The following is a 20,050-nucleotide window of genomic DNA, read 5'->3' as shown; positions in this document are numbered from 1 at the left end:
ATGGTGGCTTACAAAAACTTTGATACCGACCCTGCCACAAGGACACATGAATGAAATGGATTGGTTACTCAAGTCATGTGATGCATTGGTTGCGAAACACACGCGGAAGTATGGGCGCTGTATATGTTGCTTTTATTCTTGCATTTTTGCATTTAGCCAATTTAACACCCTTGTTTTTACCTGAAGGTAAGCATAACTCCCCTAATCTGTTTGTTGTTGATATCGCATCCCCTTTGGACGCACACATCGACTGTGTGGAGGAAGAAACAAACTAAAAGTCAAGTGCAACAAGCCATGCAGTGCACTGCAGGTGAAAGCGGGTTTGTGTGGACCGTTAACTTCACAAATGATGTTACTGATCTTGATCTGGGCAGTTGACCAGACTGTATTTAATAAGCCTAATGAAAAACAAAGATCATAATTAGGCTACCGAAATGAGTAGCCTCACTTTAACCCGTCACTTTAACTATACATTCATGTACAATACTACCCTAATTGGGCCGACCAACCAGTGCTCCTGCACATTGGCTAACCGGGCTATCTGCGTTGTGTCCGCCACCCACCAACCCCTCTTATACGCTACGGCTACTCTCTGTTCATCATATATGCATCGTCACTTTAACATATCTACCTGTACATACTACTCCAATCAGCCTGACTAACTGGTGTATGTATGTAGCCTCGCTACTTTTATAGCCTCGCTACTCTATATGCCTGTATTTTTACTGTGTTTTATTTCTTTACTTACCTATTGTTTACATAATACCTTTTTTTGCACTATTGGCCTGTAAGTAAGCATTTCACTGTAAGGTCTCTACACTGTTGTATTCGGCACACGTGACAAATAAACGTTGATTTGATTTATAGCGTATTACATTGCATAAGACATGCAGCAGTGAAACATGCTATAGCCTACAATGTTGCCATTGACAAATAAGTGACCGTTTCAATGTGACCATCAAAATCATAGGTCTAACTGATCATGTTTGTGTTTTTATTCTTTAAAAAAATAAAAATAAAGAGGAATATCATTTCAAAACAATGGATGTTACAGGTATGTAGCTGTAAAGGCTGCAATGTAAATCCATCACGTGTTATTTTTTAGGAAAGCAGATGACATACAGTAGCCTACATACCAGAGTTACTGTACACAAGGCATCTTGTTCCTTCCTGTAAGAAATTAAAGCAGTAGGCCAAGACCTTCCTCAAATGTATTTGCTTATCAGTATGAGTTGTCATCTTTAGTTGACTGACTGCCTATACCTGTTTTTGTTATTACAGTATAATAAAGTCTATGTTCTGGAGGAGTACTACCATCGCCTGGACATCTTCACTGGGCATAAGAGGAGAATCGACTATCATAATGCTGGGAAGCACACATTCTCAAGTAGGCTATGCATTTACTTATTTAAACTATTTGTCAATTTTCTTCCTGTTTTCCCAGTCACAACTTAACTCCCAATGTATTCAATATACTTTATATAGTCAAGTATGATATCTTACAACTCTTGTAACTTTCTTTTCCCAGTGGGACTGATCGTTTTCTGACATGTTGTAACTTTCTTTCCCAGTGGGACTGAATCAGTTTTCTGACATGTTGTAACTTTCCTTTTCCCAGTGGGACTGAATCAGTTTTCTGACATGAGCTTTGCAGAGTTTAGGAAGACTTTCCTCCTGACTGAACCTCAGGTACAGCTGTGAAATGTAATTACTAAAATGTGATCCTGTAGTTAACCCCAATTATAAATCTACGAGCTTCCCTGATATAAGATAGCCTATCAATAGTAACTGTTCTTACATTTATCTTCATCAGAACTGCTCTGCCACCAAGGGGAGTCACATCAGCAGCCATGGCCATATCCTGGTTCTGTGGACTGGAGAGAGAAGGGAAACTATGTGTCACCTGTCAAATATCAGGTACTACATTTCCCTCAAAGGCTAAATATACTGAGTGTACAAAACATTAAGAACACCTTCCTAATATTGAGTTGCACCCCCCCTTTTTTGCCCTCAGAACAGCCTCAATTCATCTGGGCATGGACTCTACAAGGTGTCGAAAGCATTCCATAGGGATGCTGGCCCATGTTGACTCCAATGCTTTCCACAGTTGTGTCAAGCTGGCTGGATGTCCTTTGGGTGGTGGACCATTCTTGATACACARGGGGAACTGTTGAGCGTGACACAAACTTCTCCTGGCACCAAATACCACACCCCGTTCAAAGGAACTTCAATCTTTTGTCTTGCCAATTCACCTTCCGAATGGCACACATACACAATCCATGTCTCAAGGCTTAAAAATCCATCTTTAACCTGTCTCCTGCCCTTTATTTACATTTACATTTAAGTCATTTAGCAGACGCTCTTATCCAGAGCGACTTACAAATTGTCTACACTGATTGAAGTGGATTTTACAAGGGATCAAAGTTTTGACCTGGATTCACCTGGTCAGTCTGTCATGGAAAGAGCAGGTGTTCATAATGTTTTGTACGCAGTGTATGTTCACAACAACATGACCAAGTCATTTTCTGATGGATTGGCTGTTTGCGGGCGAGTGAAAAAGATAAAAGCAGCTATACATTTATGACTGTGCTGTGTTGATATGATGTTGAGTGAGTGTGCTAATGTTGTGTCCTAAGGGTCATTGTGGAAGCTGCTGGACCTTCTCCACTACCGGCTGTCTTGAGTCTGTTACGGCTATAGCTACTGGAAAACTCCCACTTCTGGTGAGAACTAGCCCTATTTCTCTTGTATTTTCGACGGTGTCACACTATGTTTCACACTGTTTTTGGCAGTCAACCTACTATGTTCCCCTGTATGGTTTCGTATGAAGCGGTACAATAGAAAGAAATGGGTTACTGCAGTTGAATTGGTTGTTGAATGGTTGTTGGTAATAGCCTTATCTGTGAGTTATCATTCTATATTTTCCAGTCTGAGCAGCAACTGGTGGACTGTGCTCAAGACTTCAACAATCACGGATGTATGGGGTTGGTAGCCTACAGTACCATCTTAAAATCACATGAGCTTATCACTCCTGTCCTGCATGTGACTTCTATGCCTCCTGATACATACTGTAGCTATCTGTCTACAAAAACATCATTCAGATACTGTAATGTATTGGTATCAGGGGACTCCCAAGCCAGGCGTTTGAGTATGTTAAATACAACAACGGACTCATGACCGAAGATGACTATCCTTACACGGGACATGGATTTCTAAATCGTTCTTAGTGTAAAAAAGGAAAACGTTAATAACACAAGTAACAGTGTTATACTAGTATTTAATCCTTATGACTCACTTGTTTGGATTACTCACTATATACTTCTTTATCCCAATTACTTTTTTTAGGATGGCTCTTGCAATTTCAAGCCCGAGTTGGCAGCTGCCTTCGTGAAAGATGTTGTCAACATAACAAGTGTGAGAGACTAAAACTAAACATTTTACAACCTCTGCATCTGTCCTCAACATTGTTTTCTTGTTCAGCAATTGCTATGTTGTTCTGTCTTCCCCCCTATAACAGTATGACGAAAAGGGCATGGTTGATGCTGTGGCCAGACTGAACCCAGTCAGCTTTGGATATGAAGTGACTGATGATTTCCTCCACTACAAAGATGGTGTGTACAGCAGGTGAGAGTAAGCCCAGTACACTCCSTTGTTCCTTATCACTCCCACTTGACAATAAATGTTGGGTGGCAGGATTAAAGAGCTTTGTGGGAATTGAATTGTGAACCTCCAAATCTTATCAAATAATGTGTGGAAGGTAGAAGACTGTACTTATGAGCCATACAATGTTGCAGTAGAAGACTTTCATGAGCTGTAAAGCTCCTTGCCGTTCACATAAGGTATACAAACTGCACATTTGACCCTCTATTACAATGAATAACATGTCCTCCATGTGTTTTATAAAGTATTCTTTGTGTTGTACTAGCACTACGTGTAAGAACACTACAGACAATGTGAACCATGCTGTACTGGCAGTGGGATATGGTGAAAAGAATAGCATCCATATTGGATCGTGAAAAACTCCTGGGCACCAACTGGGGAATGGATGGGTAAATACATCAAAAATATTCAGTGCTGTTGAACTTCCTTTTTTTACTTAATATAACTATATAGATGCTTCATGAACACAGATCAGCTATTGAACACCCAGACATTGTAGGACACCTATACTGCAAGATAGCTGTCTGACTATCTCCTTTTAGGGTGAAATTATACTGAACAAAAGTATAAACACAACATTGCAACAATTTCTATGTTTTTACTGAGTTACAGTTCATATTAGGAAATAAGTCAATTTAAATAAATTCATTAGGCCCTAATCTATGGATTTCACATGACTGGGCAGGGGTGCAGCCTTGGAGGGCATAGGTCACCCATTTGGCAGCCAGGCGCACCCAGCCAATCATAATGTTACAGACAGATATACATTACATAGACATTATTGCAGCCAGCATGCCAATGCACGCTCCCTCAAAACTATTACACTGAACAAAAATTCACATTTTAAAAAGTGGCCTTTTATTGTCCCCAGCACAAGGTGCACCTGTGTAATTATCATGCTGTTTAATCATCTTATTGATATGCCACACCTGTCAGGTACACATTTCATGGTATCCAATTGGTAGTTAGTCTTATCTCATCACTGCAACTCCCGTACGGACTCGGAGAGGCCAAGGTTGAGAGCTTTGAGAACCCAACCAAGCCGCACTGCTTCTTGACACAATGCCCACTTAATCCGGAAGCAGCTGCACCAATGTGTCGGAGGAAACACCATAACCTGGCGACCGTGTCAGCGTGCACTGCTCCCAGGCCCGCCACAGGAGTCGCTAGTGTGCGATGGGACAAGGACATCCCTGCCGGCCAAACCCTTCCCTAACCCGGAGGGGCTGGGCCAACTGTGTGCCGCCCATGGGTCTCCCGTTCGCTGCCGGCTGCGACAGAGCCTGGACTCGAACCCAGAATCTCTAGATCTCTAGTGCATTTGTATTTTGCTCAGTGTAATAGTTTTGAGGGAGCGTGCAATTGCATGCTGACTGCAGGAATGTCCACGAGAGCTGTTGCCAGAGAATTTAATGTTCTTTTCGCTACCATAAACCGCCTCCAACATTGTTTTAGAGAATTTGGCAGAACTTCCAACCTGCCACACAACTGCAGACCACGTGTATGGTGTTGTGTGGGCGTTTGCTGATGTCAACGTGAACAGAGTGCCCCATGGTGGGGGTGGGGGTGGGGTTATGGTATGGGCAGGCATAAGCTACGGACAACAAATACAATTTAATTTTATCGATGGTAATTTGAATGCACAGAAATACCGTGACGAGATCCTGAGGCCCATTCATCTGCCGCCATCAACTCATGTTCAGCATGATATGCATGACCCCATGTCGCAGGATCTGTACACAATTCCTGGAAATGTCCCATGGCCTGCATACTCACCAGACATGTCACCAATTGAGCATGTTTGGGATGCTCTGGATCGACATGTATGACAGCGTGTTCCAGTTCCCACCAATATCCAGCAACTTCACACAGCCATTGTAGAGGAGTGGGACAACATTCCACAGGACACAATCAACAGCCTGATCAACTCTATTCGAATGAGATTGACGCGCTGCATGATGCAAATGTTGGTCACACCAGATACCAGATTTCTGATCCACCCCTATTTTATTTTTTGGTATCTGTGACCTAGAGATGCATATCTGTATTCCCAGTCATGTGAAATCCATAGATTAGGGCCTAATGAATTTATTTAAAGTTGATTGATTTCCTTATATAAATCTTTGAAATATTGTATGTTGTGTTTATATTTTGTTGGTATAGCTTACAGAATACATCTTGTTTTGTATTTCCTCCTCAGATATTTCCTAATAGAACGAGGGAGGAACATGTGTGGACTGGCAGCCTGCTCCTCTTCTCCTCTCCCCCCAGTGTGATGTAACGGGAACTCAGAAGAGAAGCCACAGTCAGAGTCTTTAGCTACAGTATGAGAACTCAGGAAAACAGATACATTTTCTCATTCAGAGACAGGAGTGGGCATCTCTGTGTTATTTGCATGGACATGTTTTTAAGAACTGTAGTTTATACTGTTACAATGTGAGTTTTACATTTTATTTTTAATTAATTATAACTGGATCGTATTTGAAGGTTTGTACTGTATATGGTATGTGGCTGGTCATGGTTAGCTAGTAGGCAATGACTGGTAGTGAGAGTCTTTGAATCGTGTGCTTATGTAGCAAACTATTGCTCCGGTTTTGAGTGTGTAAGAGATCCTAGTTAGTACGTAGTGGCCTACTGTCACAAAGCATCACCAATATTTTAGCTTCTCTTGATTTGACATTTTGGTTAGTGTTTATATTTCTTTAGAGGTTTGTACTAGGCATATTTTGTGTATTTTAGACTGATGCTGCTGAGGTACTTTTTTTGCATGTAGTTTTGTGGTTTTGTAAAAAAAAATATATATATATATTACAGTACCAGTCAAAAGTTTGGACACACCTACTCATTTCTTTATTTGTACTATTTTCTACATTGTAGATAATAGTGAAGACAAACTATGAAATAACACATATGGAATAATATAGTAACCAAAAAAGTGTTAAACAAATCAAAAATATTTTTAGATTCTTCGAAGTAGCAATCCTTTGCCTTGATAACAGCTTTGCACACTCTTGGCATTCTCTAAACCAGCTTCATGAGGTAATCATCTGGAATGCTTTTCCAACAGTCTTGAAGAAGTTCCCACATATGCAGATTTCATGGTGTTTGCTTTTTCTTCACTCTGCGGCCCAACTCATCCAAAACCATCTCAATTGGGTTGAGTTCGGGTGATTGTGGAGGCCAGGTCATCTGATGCAGCACTCCATCACTCTCCTTCTTGGTCAAATAGCCCTTACACAGCCTGGAGGTGTGTTTTGGGTCATTGTCCTGTTGAAAAACAAATTCCCACTAAGCGCAAACCAGATGGGATGGCGTATCGCTGCAGAATGCTGTGGTAGCCATGCTGGTTAAGTGTGCATTGAATTCTAAATAAATCACAGACAGTGTCACCAGCAAAGCACCCCTACACGATCACACCTCATTCTCCATGCTTCACAGTGGGAACCACACATGGGGAGATCATCCATTCACCTACTCTGCGTCTTACAAAGACACGGCGGTTGGAACCAAAAAAATCTCACATTTGGACTTTTCAGACCAAAGGACAGATTTCCACCAGTCTAATGTCCATTGCTTGTGTTTCTTGGCCCAAGCAAGCCTCTTCTTATTGATGTACTTTAGTAGTGGTTTCTTTAGCAATTCGACCATGAAGGCCTGATTCACGCAGTCCCTCTGAACAGTTGATGTTGAGATGTGTCTGTTACTTGAACTCTGTGAAGCATATATTTGGGCTGCAATCTGAGGTGCAGTTAATTGCCGATTTCTGAGGCTGGTAACTAATGAACTTATCCTCTGCAGCAGAAGTAACTCTGGGTCTTCCTTTCCTGTGGCAGTCCTCATGAGAGCCAGTTTCATCATAGTGCTTGATGGTTTTTGCGACTGCACTTTCAGGGTTGACTGACCTTCATGTTTTAAAGTAATGATGGACTGTTATTTCACTTTGCTTATTTGAGCTGTTCTTGCCATAATATGGACATGGTCTTTTACAAAATAGGGCTATCTTCTGTATACCTTGTCACAACACAACTGATTGGCTCAAATGCATTAAGAAGGAAAGAAATTCCACAAATTAACTTTTAAAAAGGCATACCTGTTAATTGAAATGCATTGCAGGTGACTACCTCATGAAGCTGGTTGAGAGAATGCCAAGAGTGTGCAAAGGGTGGCTACTTTGAAGAATCTCAAATAAAAATATATTTTGATTTGTTTAAACACTATTTTGGTTACTACATCCATGTGTATATATATATATTTCCTAAGACTGTACCCCCAAAGCCATTGGCACACGAAAAGCAAAATTATATTGATCCCTGGTTAATTTATTAACAAAATGTGCCCCAAGCGATGTCTGCTCCGTTATAAAAAATATAATAACAATCAGCTGCTGTGAATTATCTTGCAACACAAAGGGGAGGGGTTTGTTACAAAACACCATGTTGGCGGAAAGGGGTTTTCTGTGGTGCAGGATACATCAACCAAATGATTCAAGAAAACACACACAGCTGTTCGGACGTAGCTTGCAAGCTAAGTATCTGCGACTCGGTTTGCCTGATGGTTTCGGAAGAACCAAATCTTCCCAACGCGTTTGTAAATTGTACTACATATTGCAGGTAAGATTAAGGACCATCGCTTAGAACTATCCATATACAACTACCCATGAAATATTGCTAGTGAGTCACAAGTTATGTTTCCGTTAACTTGTCCGGTGATATTTTTTGTTGTCAACATTTAGAGTTCGTGTAGAAAATAGATGCGGCAATTGCCTGCTAGGGTGTCGACTAAAACAGCTGGACGTAATGACGTCACGTCTGTCGATAAAAAATGTAGTTTTTGAAGCGTTTCCATTACCCATTTAGGCAAATTGCGCAGACAACCTGTATGCCCTCCCATCTATCTGTTTCATGTCCCAGGTAGCCAGTGGTGGAAAAAGTACTCAATTGTCATACTTGAGTAAAAGCAAAGATACCTTAATAGAAAATGACCCAGTGAAAGTCAAAGTATTTGGTTTTAAATATACGTAAGTGTCAAAAGTAAATGTAATTGCTAAGATGTACTTAAGTATAAATAGTAAATGTATAAATTTATACTTCAACCTTTATTGACGGATACCCAAGGGCACACTCACACAATTTACAAACGTAGCATTTTGTTTTCGTGAGTCTGCCAGACCAGAGTGGATGACCTGGGATGTTCACTTGATAAGTGTGTGAATTGGACCATTTTCCTGTCAAAATGTAACGAGTACTTTTGGGTGTCAGGGAAAATGTATGGAGTAAAAAGTACACTGCTCAAAAAAATAAAGGGAACACTAAAATAACACATCCTAGATCTGAATGAATGAAATATTCTTATTAAATACTTTTTTCTTTACATAGTTGTGTGCTGACAACAACATCACACAAAAATTATCAATGGAAATCAAATTTATCAAACCATGGAGGTCTGGATTTGGAGTCACACTCAAAATTAAAGTGGAAAACCACACTACAGGCTGATCAACTTTGATGTAATGTCCTTAAAACAAGTCAAAATGAGGCTCAGTAGTGTGTGTGGCCTCCACGTGCCTGTATGACCTCCCTACAACGCCTGGCATGCTCCTGATGAGGTGGCGGATGGTCTCCTGAGGGATCTCCTCCCAGACCTGGACTAAAGCATCGCCCAACTCCTGGACAGTCTGTGGTGCAACGTGGCGTTGGTGGATGGAGGCAAGACATGATGTCCCAGATGTGCTCAATTGGATTCAGGTCTGGGGAACGGCGGGCCAGTCCATAGCATCAATGCCTTCCTCTTGCAGGAACTGCTGACACACTCCAGGCACATGAGGTCTAGCATTGTCTTGCATTAGGAGGAACCCAGGGCCAACCGCACCAGCATGGTCTCACAAGGGGTCTGAGGATCTCATCTCGGTACCTAATGGCAGTCAGGCTACCTCTGGCGAGCACATGGAGGGCTGTGCGGCCCCCCAAAGAAATGCCACCCCACACCATGACTGACCACGCCCAAACCGGTCATGCTGGAGGATGTTGCAGCAGCAGAACATTCTCCACGGCGTCTCCAGACTCTGTTACATGCTTCAGTGAACCTGCTTTCATCTTGAAGAGCACAGGGCACCAGTGGCGAATTTGCCAATCTTGGTGTTCTCTGGCAAATGCCAAACGTCCTGCACGGTGTTGGGCTGTAAGCACAACCCACCTGTGGACGTCGGGCCCTCATACCACCCTCATGGAGTCTGTTTCTGACCGTTTGAGCAGACACATGCACATTTGTGGTCTGCTGGAGGTCATTTTGCAGGGCTCTGGCAGTGCTCCTCTTGCACAAAGGCGGAGGTAGCGGTCCTGCTGCTGGGTTGTTACATTTACATTTAAGTCATTTAGCAGACGCTCTTATCCAGAGCGACTTACAAATTGGTGCATTCACCTTATGATATCCAGTGGAACCACTTTACAATAGCATCTAACTCTTTAAGGGGGAGGGGGGGTTAGAAGGATTACTTTATCCTATCCTAGGTATTCCTTAAAGAGGTGGGGTTTCAGGTGTCTCCGGAAGGTGGTGATTGACTCCGCTGACCTGGCGTCGTGAGGGAGTTTGTTCCACCATTGGGTGCCAGAGCAGCGAACAGTTTTGACTGGCTGAGCGGGAACTGTACTTCCTCAGAGGTAGGGAGGCGAGCAGGCCAGAGGTGGATGAACGCAGTGCCCTTGTTTGGGTGTAGGGCCTGATCAGAGCCTGAAGGTACGGAGGTGCCGTTCCCTCACAGCTCCGTGGGCAAGCACCATGGTCTTGTAGCGGATGCGAGCTTCAACTGGAAGCCAGTTGCCCTCCTACGCCTCCTCCACGTCTCCTGATGTACTGGCCTGTCTCTTGGTAGCGCCTCCATGCTCTGGACACTACGCTGACAGACACAGCAAACCTTCTTGCCACAGTTCGCATTGATGTGCCATCTGGATGAGCTGCACTACCTGAGCCACTTGTGTGGGTTGTAGACTCCGTCTCATGCTACCACTAGAGTGAAAGCACCGCCAGCATTCAAAAGTGACCAAAACATCAGCCAGGAAGCATAGGAACTGAGAAGTGGTCTGTGGTCACCACCTGCTGAACCACTCCTTTATTGGGGGTGTCTTGCTAATTGCCTATAATTTCCACCTGTTGTCTATTCCATTTGCACAACAGCATGTGAAATTTATTGTCAATCAGTGTTGCTTCCTAAGTGGACAGTTTGATTTCACAGAAAGTGTGATTGACTTGGAGTTACATTGTGTTGTTTAAGTGTTCCCTTTATTTTTTTGAGCAGTGTATATTTTTTCTTTAGGAATGTAGTTAAGTAAAAGTTGCCAAAAATACAATAGTAAAGTACAGATATCCCAAACTACTTTAAATGTATTTTTACTTAAGTACTTTACACAACTGCAGGTAGCCCGCAAAAAACAGCATGGATAGAATGCAATAATTGACTAATATTTGCCATATTCTAATACATCTTCATGTGCCACGTATGTTCGCCATAGTCCGTGCCATGGTGAAACTTTCACTCATGTAGATCTGAAAGAATTAGATGGTAAAACTTGCCAGCCAAACAGAAAAGCAAGGCGAATCAATTCAGCCATTCTTGAAAGTCAGGAAAAACACCGCTTCCATCAGATCTGTTGCAATAAAGAAAGTTTGACAGATAAAAAATCCACCCCAGTCCAACGGATAAAAATGTAATGTTTARAAAATGTCTCCCATCTTACGTTTCCATTACACATTTTTTTGTTGCGACATATTGCTTTTGTCAAATACCTAGGTCAATGTTAACCCTACTTAGCTACTGATATAGCGCCTGTTGATGATAGTAGTATCTTCGGACAGGGGGTGTTTTGTTAAGAGCCCCAACATTTGCTCTAAACATTAACTCATCGCTTGCGGTACGTTTTTGAAAACACAAGGAACGTATATTTCATATCGGCAAGGAAAAAATTATAATACAAAAGTTCAATTACAACACACCTTCAAAGGGTTAGTGTGTTCCCACACAGCCATGTCTCCATGTTACATCACTTATTTATGGAAGACATAGGTGGCCACCTGTGCTAATTAACTATCTAGTGTTCGGTGAACACCTGTGTTTAAGCTTACCTGGGGAGGACGTGTAGTTTGTCAACTAGAGGCACACAGCTTGTGGATCTGTTCCAAACTGCTACAGTAAGGTGTGTATTTTTCTTGAAAGACGCKTTCTCGCTTCACGAAAGATAAGGGGCATATCAGCATGTGTTCCGAAATCCGTTTTGAGCGAAGATTATTKAAGTTTCTAAACATTAAAACGTAACATCAGAATTGTAGTTCGGATGTAGCCAACAGTGGGCGAATGTAACGGCTGAAAACACTACACACAGAGAAGGGTTTGCAAGAGCTAATATATAGCTAGCTATCTATTGCAAACCCTTCTCAGTATGTTTTCAGCGGTTACATTCGAAGATATCGTTAAGTATATCTTACCCCATTCATAGACGCTAACGTTAGTTAGTGACAATCAATCCTAACTTAATTGTACAATCATTGGGTTAGTTGTGCATGGACTGGTGCCCTGGGTGGGTGGAGATTCAATGAAATAATGAAAGGTAGGTTGCAATGACTGTTATGTACTATAACCACTAAAACGAACCTAGGACCAGTATGCGTTGTCTTGTCTGTTGAGGAGAGACAAGTTAGATATCGAGAAGCAGCTGACTAGCGCCAAAGATGATCTATCGCTGACTATTTGGGTTTCCACTAGATAGCACTGTCAAATGGCAATATCGTAAAAATTTATGAAAATAAATATTAACTTTTTGTTATTAATTTAAGGTTAGCATTGCTGCTAATGTTAGGTTTAAAATAAGATTTTAAAGGTCAACTTTTAGCACGAAAAACCATCTACCTGCCTTCACTCAATTTGTAACAGAAATGGGGTTTGCCTTTGGTGGTTCATCGATGTCATGTGCGCAGCGACCGTAGCTAGTTCGTTAGCTATGCTAGCCAGTGCAGTTAGCTATGCTAGCCAGTGCAGTTAGCCGGTAACTCAGTATTTGTTTACGTCATTTCACATAATTTGTTTTGGACGTAAACGTTGAGATCGATAAGAAATAGTACTTCCGTTGCCGAATATCTTATTCATATGTGTTTTGTTTTTAAGCATTAAATGACCTGAAATTATGGTGAATTTACCTTATGACTTTGGGGCTGTAGTAACTACTGACGACCGTCTATTTCCCCCATCCGTGGTTTCCACTAGCTTCTTTAGCCACAAAGTTAGATTCCACAGCCACAGTCGAAATTTACTACAAAAAATGTGCTTTCGGTCATCATTTTAAGGTTAGGTATGAGGTTAGCAGTCCATTATTAAGTTTAGGTTTAAAATCACATTTTAAGAAGATAAATTGTAGAAATGGGCGGATATTATAACTGTGGTTATAGAAGCTAGTGATGCCCCATCTTCGTCTCTGCTAGCGCTCATGCGATATATGTTTCCGGGTTCTGAGGTTACTTTTAATGCAGTCGCATTTACTGTAGTATTGTAAATTACCCGCCCATGTGCACCTGAAGTTTCCTTGGGCACCTAACTAGCATTCTTCCCCGGACCTCCAGCATTGTCGGGGCTAGCTATCTAGCTGAAGATAACACTGTGCTAACTTTATGATCAGTTATAAACCTGTTTAAGTCATTACCAAATTGAAATGCATCCCAACATTAATTGCAGGAAATGAAGCCAGCGAACACCGAGAATGGTGTCCCTGTACTCCATTCAGCAAAAGAGGGGTGCAAACCCAAGAAATTCACCCCAGATGAGGTACTGGTACCAAATCCCAGCTTCAAAGAAAATCAAGGAATGAAAAGAAAGGTAAGTGTCCACCCATATGATGACCACTGATCCATGATGCAACTCCAAAGTGCAAGTTCAATGAATGTGTGCAAGTTCAATGAAMGTATGCATGCATGATTGTTTGTCTCAATTGTGTGTATAATGGGCTATAACTGGGCAATGCTAGTACTTTACAATTAAATGCAATTTGTCTCAGAGAAAAGCATTTCCTTTGGAAGTGGAAGGAAGAATTGAAAAAGTCAAAGAGAAGGAAGACAAGGATGTAAGTGTTCATTACACACAGTATTTAGGCCAAATAACCTAGGTGTCATGTTTCARTAGCCACGAAACGGAAGAGAACTGATTGTATAATATTGAAACAGGGAGAGACTACCTCAAGTTGTCCAATAAAAAAGGCTTGTTTTTCTTTTCCGTTGCGAAACGTTTGCTATGGCGTATGTGTAGAGGACATGAGTCGGTCATGGTTGCTCAAGGTCACGTGATGGGGACTGCCCCTGCCTGCGACTTCAAAATCTATTTCAGCCTTCAGGCCAATGGGGGATTTCCTCTTGGTCTAAAGGCTCTTATACCCAACGTGGGGCCCGATCTGTCGTGGGGCAGGAGATCAAAGGGGGTGACTGTAGCGGACTTGAGTGGTCATGGTTGCTCATGGTCACGTGATGGGTAGCCCCACCTGCGACTTCAAAATCAGTTGGTGCTAGTGCCAATAGAGAATTTCCTCTTGGTCTAATGGTCAAGATGTTAGTTTCTCCCGCGGTAGACCCAGGTTCATATGTTACATGTGGACTAATGCGAGGTTTTCAACATCTCCTCGGTGACCCCCAGGTATTCCACGTGTTTGAACTATTCCTGGGCTAGCAACACCGGTTAACTTGTAACAAAATGATCAAGCCTATGGTCATGTTCCCCTGCTCAGACGCTGCATGCATCAACCAATGGTTGTGTGCCAAATCATCGCCTGCCGTCGGACACCAGATAGCTATAACAACGTATTCTGTGGTTAGCTGATATGTAAAATACCGATCCAGGCGTTGTGGCTACATCATCAACATCTGAGCAGAGGACACGACCCTTGTTTAGGCGATCAGGTGAGCTAGTTCAGGGCTATAACAATAGTGTGAAACGTCTGTGGGTCCACCTGCACGAATGAATACAATCTTGTTGGTGATCTCACTTTACTCTTTGTTTTCACATTGCAGATACAACCTGGAAGTCTATCGATATATGAATTGGAACGGTTGGAAAATATCAGACAAAACCAAGTGTTCCTGTCCTCCATAAAACTGCTTGAGGTTAGTTTGTTGAAGAACAGAYTTTAAATGGTATCTACTTATGCATATTTTACTGAACTCCTTGTGTGGTGAAATTAATAACAGATATTATTGTTTCCTCAATAGGCCAAGCAGGATTTGAAACCAGAAAAAACACAGAGAGGTCTCAAGAAACAGAAACTAAAGTAATGACAGATTCAATATTTGTACCAATGACTGAAAATATTTACTTCAATGTTTCCTGTGTACCGTGTATGTACTTACATTGGTCAGTCGAATTTGTTTTCAGTACAAAGTGAATGAGCTTCCGTTATACGTACTTAATCCCTTTAGGACATAAAGCCAATATGAGCTTCTGTAACTTATGGCATACAGAATGTATTTATTATGGTCAGCTTGGATAGAGAATGTCAGTGTGACTCGTTTCTGTTTCTAACACAATGTAACTAATGTCTTGGCTCACTACAGTAAGGTAGCCTGGACAGAGATACTGCCTCCTCGCACCAAGTCCTTGAGAATCCAGAAGAAGGAAGCAGAGCGACTCCCCCTGCCCCCGGAACCACACAGGATTTATTATGAAGCTGAACGAGTAAGTGACTGACCAATAGCAAAATGCGACGTGAGTAACTGACCAATAGGATATGCTCTTATTTTAAGAAATTGTACTTCACTACACAGAAAAACCTACTTTTCACATTTGTTCCATTTTAATCTTGAAACGCTACTTTATTTCTCATGATAATGGTTTGTTTGTTTATGTTGACGTGTGTTTACTAAAGATTGAACGTGCCAGGAAGCCAGAGGGTRCCATTAGTATGGAGCCAATCAACATGGAGGAGGATAGTTCACTGCCACCTGAGCTTCTCAAGCTGTGGACAGAGGTTGCASATTTATTCACCATGACCTACTTTTCTCTAGCACGGTCCCAGATCTGTTTGTGCGATCTTGCCAATTCATTTGGCATGAAAATGACCATAACATTTGGCAAGACCGCACAAACAGATCTGGGACCAGGCTAACTCTTCAGTCCTATGTTCAGCATAACTGTTTGCAGCTTTAAAAAAATATATATATTCCACAGGATTTAATCAAAGAAGAAAAGGAGGAGTTGGGTCTGGAAGAGTGAGTTTCATTTTGAATGTTAAGGAATTTGGCCTTTTTTCTTAACGTTCTGTGACATGTATATATTTGTATTATTTGATGGACATCCTGTATTGATTTGAATGGTAAGATGTGTAAAACCCTAACCTGTGCCAGGCTGACATTACATTGGATATGTTTCCAGGTACCGTAGTACTCTGAAGAGCATGGAGCTGAGTGAGATTGGAGGAGTAGCTAAGGTGGTGAAGAGTCGTATCTGCTCTGTTGCCTTCCACCCGTGTAGCAGTCGTCTGCTCATGGCTGCTGGGGACAAGTTAGGTGGAGTGGGGCTGTCAGCGTGGCGTGGGCCTGTGGAACCTTGTGAGTACCACACACACACACACACACACACACACACACACACACACACACACACACAACACACACACAGTGACGCTGGATGCCGTAGAGTTCATGTGTGACTGGGCTTATTTGTTTTTTGTTGATCTTTCAGGAGTCTGGTATGGGTGATGTCGTGCTGCTGTTTGTTGTTTCTCAGGACTCTTGCTGTGTTCAAAATAACTGGAAACTCAGAAAAATAAAAGGTCAAATCATGACATCAGTGATCTCCAGGTCGGAGCTCTAGAAAGAGGCCCGAGTTGGATGACCGTTCAAATCAACAACAACAAAAATCAGTCGGAGCTAGTTTTTATTTATTCCCCGAGTTCCCAGTTGTTTTGAATGCGCTGAAGTCTGAGTTTCCAAGTTCCAGTTGTTGTGAATACGACAATGGCGTGCTGCTGTTTGTTTCCTCAGACTTGATATGGGGATGAGGGCGTGCTGCTGTTTGTTCCTCAGGACTCTGATATGGGGATGAGGGCGTGCTGCTGTTTGTTTCCTCAGGACTCTGATATGGGGGATGAGGGCGTGTGCTGTTTGTTTCCTCAGGACTCTGATATGGGGGATGAGGGCGTGCGCTGTTTGTTTCCTCAGGACTCTGATATGGGGATGAGGGCGTGCTGCTGTTTGTTTCCTAGGACTCTGATATGGGGGATGAGGGCGTGCTGCTGTTTGTTTCCTCAGGACTCTGATATGGGGGATGAGGGCGTGCTGCTGTTTGTTCCTCAGGACTCTGATATGGGGGATGAGGGCGTGCTGCTGTTTGTTTCCTCAGGACTCTGATATGGGGGATGAGGGCGTGCTGCTGTTTGTTTCCTCAGGACTCTGATATGGCGGGATGAGGGCGTGCTGCTGTTTGTTTCCTCAGGACTCTGATATGGGGATGAGGGCGTGCTGCTGTTTGTTTCCTCAGGACTCTGATTTGGGGATGAGGGCATGCTGCTGTTTGTTTCCTCAGGACTCTGATATGGGGGATGAGGGCGTGCTGCTATTTGAGCCACACGTCCGGCCGGTGGCCTGCATGGCGTTCTCCAGGTCACATCCTACAGACCTGTTGACCCTCAGCTACGACGGGACGCTACGGAGCACAGACGTGGAGAAAGCCGTTTTTGATGAGGTACCATGCATAATACAGTGATGATAATATATGGCATTTAGCAACAGTTTTTTCCAAAGCAACATAAAATGGAATTGAACCTCACATATCAGACTTTAGATTCCCTGTTTGGTCTTTGTTACGTTATCTCTGTCCTTTCTCCAATTAGGTGTATCGGATCAAGGATGGCTTGAGAACCTTTGACTTCCTTCACATGACTGTTCGACGCTGGTCACCGGGGACTGGTACGGAGACGTTGCCATTGTTGACAGGCGGACTCCAGGGTAAAGTAACATCGTTTTAATTTTCTCTCTGTACAAGGACTGGCCATTGTGTTATAAGTCAAAAGCTTATTGCTAATGCCTTATTAATGTTGGTCTGTCTCGTTTTTACTCAGAACCTCTCATGAGTCCCTCCATAGCCTGGATACCAAGACGGTTCGCTGTGTTCACGTCCACCCTGTTCAGAAGCAGTACATCATGGTGGCTGAGAACAGGTACAACATGGGAATCAGTGCTATGATGTGCAATATGTCAGCCAATCAGGTCGACCATGTCATTATGGCAAGCAATCTCTACAAGCTTGCGACAATCCTATGGTTTAATAAGTTGATTTATGCATTTTGTCAAGTTTACAAAATTATTCTTATAGTATAGTCCTATTAAGGAAATCCACTGTCTATTTCATTAATCTTTTATGTTGCTAAAACTGATATTGATGTTTTGATTTTTCTCTAGTATTGTGAAAATTTACGATGCTCGCTGTTTGAAGGCGTCGTGGAGCGAGCCGTCTCCAGCTCTATGGTCACTCAAAGAGCATCTCAAGTGCCTACTTCTCTCCTGGCACTGGCAACAGAGTAGTGACCACCTGCCTAGACAACAACATCAGGTGAGTCTGCATGCCACAGTAAGATGTTAGCACATTCAAATATGTAAAGAGATAAAAAACATTTTTTAAATGACAATGACAATGAAGTTCAAATAAATAATTTGCTTATGTGCTACGATAAGTGTTTTAAAAGTTGCACTAAGCTTATTGTCCAATACTTGAAACCTGAAATGTTTAGCAATTAAATTTACTTTGTTTTTCAGGATTTACGACACCTCGGAACTGACCTCCAGAGYTCCGCTACTGACCTCCATCCAGTAAATTATACTATACTAAAATATACTATCACATTTAGAAAGCAAAACTGACCAGGTCTCTCTTGAGAAATAGTGTTTTATCTCCTGGCTAAATAAAGATGAAATAGAAAAACATGGGAAAGATCCCACAACCTCTGTTTGCATGGGTTTACTCTCCAATGCTGCTGTTATTTCTACTATGTGTGCTTTATACCAATAGACATCAGCCAGCAAACCCAGGAGTCTTTGTAATAGTGTCTTTGTGTAATGCTGATGAATCCATTTCCTTTGTCCCTCTTTGCAGACAGAACTTGTACACAGGGCGCTGGCTGTCCAAGCTGCAGGCGATGTGGGACCCCAAGAGGGACGACTGCTTCGTTGTGGGCAGCATGCAGCAGCCTCGCAGAGTCCAGGTATAAGCACTCCTTTGTTCCCACGTCTATCATCGAACCTCAACAACAATAAGTAAGATCTGAGGTCGTGTTACTATTCCCCTAACAGAATGTGTAAGGTCAGTGTACAAGTTATGGATTATGTGGCTATGCATGGTATTGGTAACGTTTCATATATTTTGTATACAGGGGCACTGTGTCAAGACAATTTTCTCCTCTGGGACAATAAAGTATATCCTTTTCTATCCAGGTGTTCCATGAGAGTGGGCAGCTCCAGCACTCCTTCCAGGACCCAGAGATGACCWCCGTGCTCTCAGTCACAGCCTTCCACCCCACCAGGAACGCTCTACTGGGGGGTAACGCCTCTGGACGSCTGTACGTCTTCACCGACTGAGAGCAGGAGGCCTGTATGTGTTCACTGCCTGAGAGGAGAAACCTGATCTAGGATCAGGTACCCTCCCTCTTATTCATTATGATCTGGAAGGCTCAACTGATCGTAGATCAGCACTCCTACTCTAAAATGTTTAATTTTACGGGCCCAGAACACGTGCTTAGAATAGACCAAAATAAGTTGTTTGGTTGTGTTTTATGTTTTTCTCCAGGCTGCCTTTGCTATTGTTGCACATTGTTTTCTATCAAATTGTTGATCTTTTGTTAGTTTAAATAAAGTTATATATTTAGCTAAAGTTGTGCTTTTCATGTAGTTTAGCTCTTTCATTGGCTGTATTGTACCTGTAGTGAATTTTGTGATTGATGGTTTTCTTTCAAATAAAAACTACCAGAATTCAGTGGCTACAGCCCTACAATCAATAAAATCATGGCTAAATACCAGTTTGTTGAAAATGTGTCCCATATCAGGCAATTGACTCTCTCTTCTGTGCCTAGGCTAATTATTTTCTGCAGTTTTTTCCTCAACACCAAAAATAACATTACAATGTAACCCAACTCGGATGTAGSCYWMCYTTAGAAGTAAGCTATGTTATTAGACTAGTAGGTTTCTGTTTTACGGTTCAGACTTAGTGAGAAGTGTTGTGTATGTTAGGCTGTGGAGGTAATTGCAGAAATTGATATAGCAATAATCTTTGTTACTAGTATGACCACCCTACCTTCAATTATTGGGCTTAAATTACTGTAATTATTTATTCTGCACTGGCTAATTTGCATTTTAATTACATTTGTACTTTGATTTA

The 20,050-nt window shown here is 42.2% G+C and overlaps 2 protein-coding genes across 2 annotated transcripts; both read left to right on the top strand.

Moving 5' to 3' along the window:
- The first annotated feature begins 69 nt into the window (after positions 1-69).
- Positions 70-13,516, top strand: LOC111969543 (pro-cathepsin H-like). Its single transcript, XM_070445474.1, is given in 16 exon segments — positions 70-186; positions 1,022-1,054; positions 1,282-1,387; positions 1,619-1,689; positions 1,814-1,847; positions 1,850-1,917; positions 2,637-2,723; positions 2,929-2,984; positions 3,125-3,207; positions 3,347-3,414; positions 3,518-3,624; positions 3,926-3,996; positions 3,999-4,031; positions 4,034-4,049; positions 5,861-8,270; positions 13,376-13,516. Coding segments are annotated over 14 exon segments (885 nt in total). The 5' UTR covers positions 70-186; positions 1,022-1,045; the 3' UTR covers positions 5,937-8,270; positions 13,376-13,516.
- A 442-nt stretch (positions 13,517-13,958) lies between these two features.
- On the top strand, positions 13,959-19,691 carry wdr76 (WD repeat domain 76). Its single transcript, XM_070445486.1, is given in 13 exon segments — positions 13,959-14,149; positions 15,238-15,358; positions 15,549-15,650; positions 16,189-16,230; positions 17,207-17,365; positions 17,514-17,550; positions 17,553-17,628; positions 17,742-17,840; positions 18,082-18,132; positions 18,134-18,232; positions 18,436-18,489; positions 18,773-18,881; positions 19,111-19,691. Coding segments are annotated over 13 exon segments (1,284 nt in total). The 3' UTR covers positions 19,255-19,691.
- The last annotated feature ends 359 nt before the right edge of the window (positions 19,692-20,050 follow it).

Source organism: Salvelinus sp. IW2-2015, linkage group LG10 (assembly GCF_002910315.2).
Source record: "Salvelinus sp. IW2-2015 linkage group LG10, ASM291031v2, whole genome shotgun sequence".
Lineage (NCBI taxonomy): Eukaryota > Metazoa > Chordata > Actinopteri > Salmoniformes > Salmonidae > Salvelinus > Salvelinus sp. IW2-2015.
This window is presented reverse-complemented; position numbering and strand designations above follow the sequence as displayed.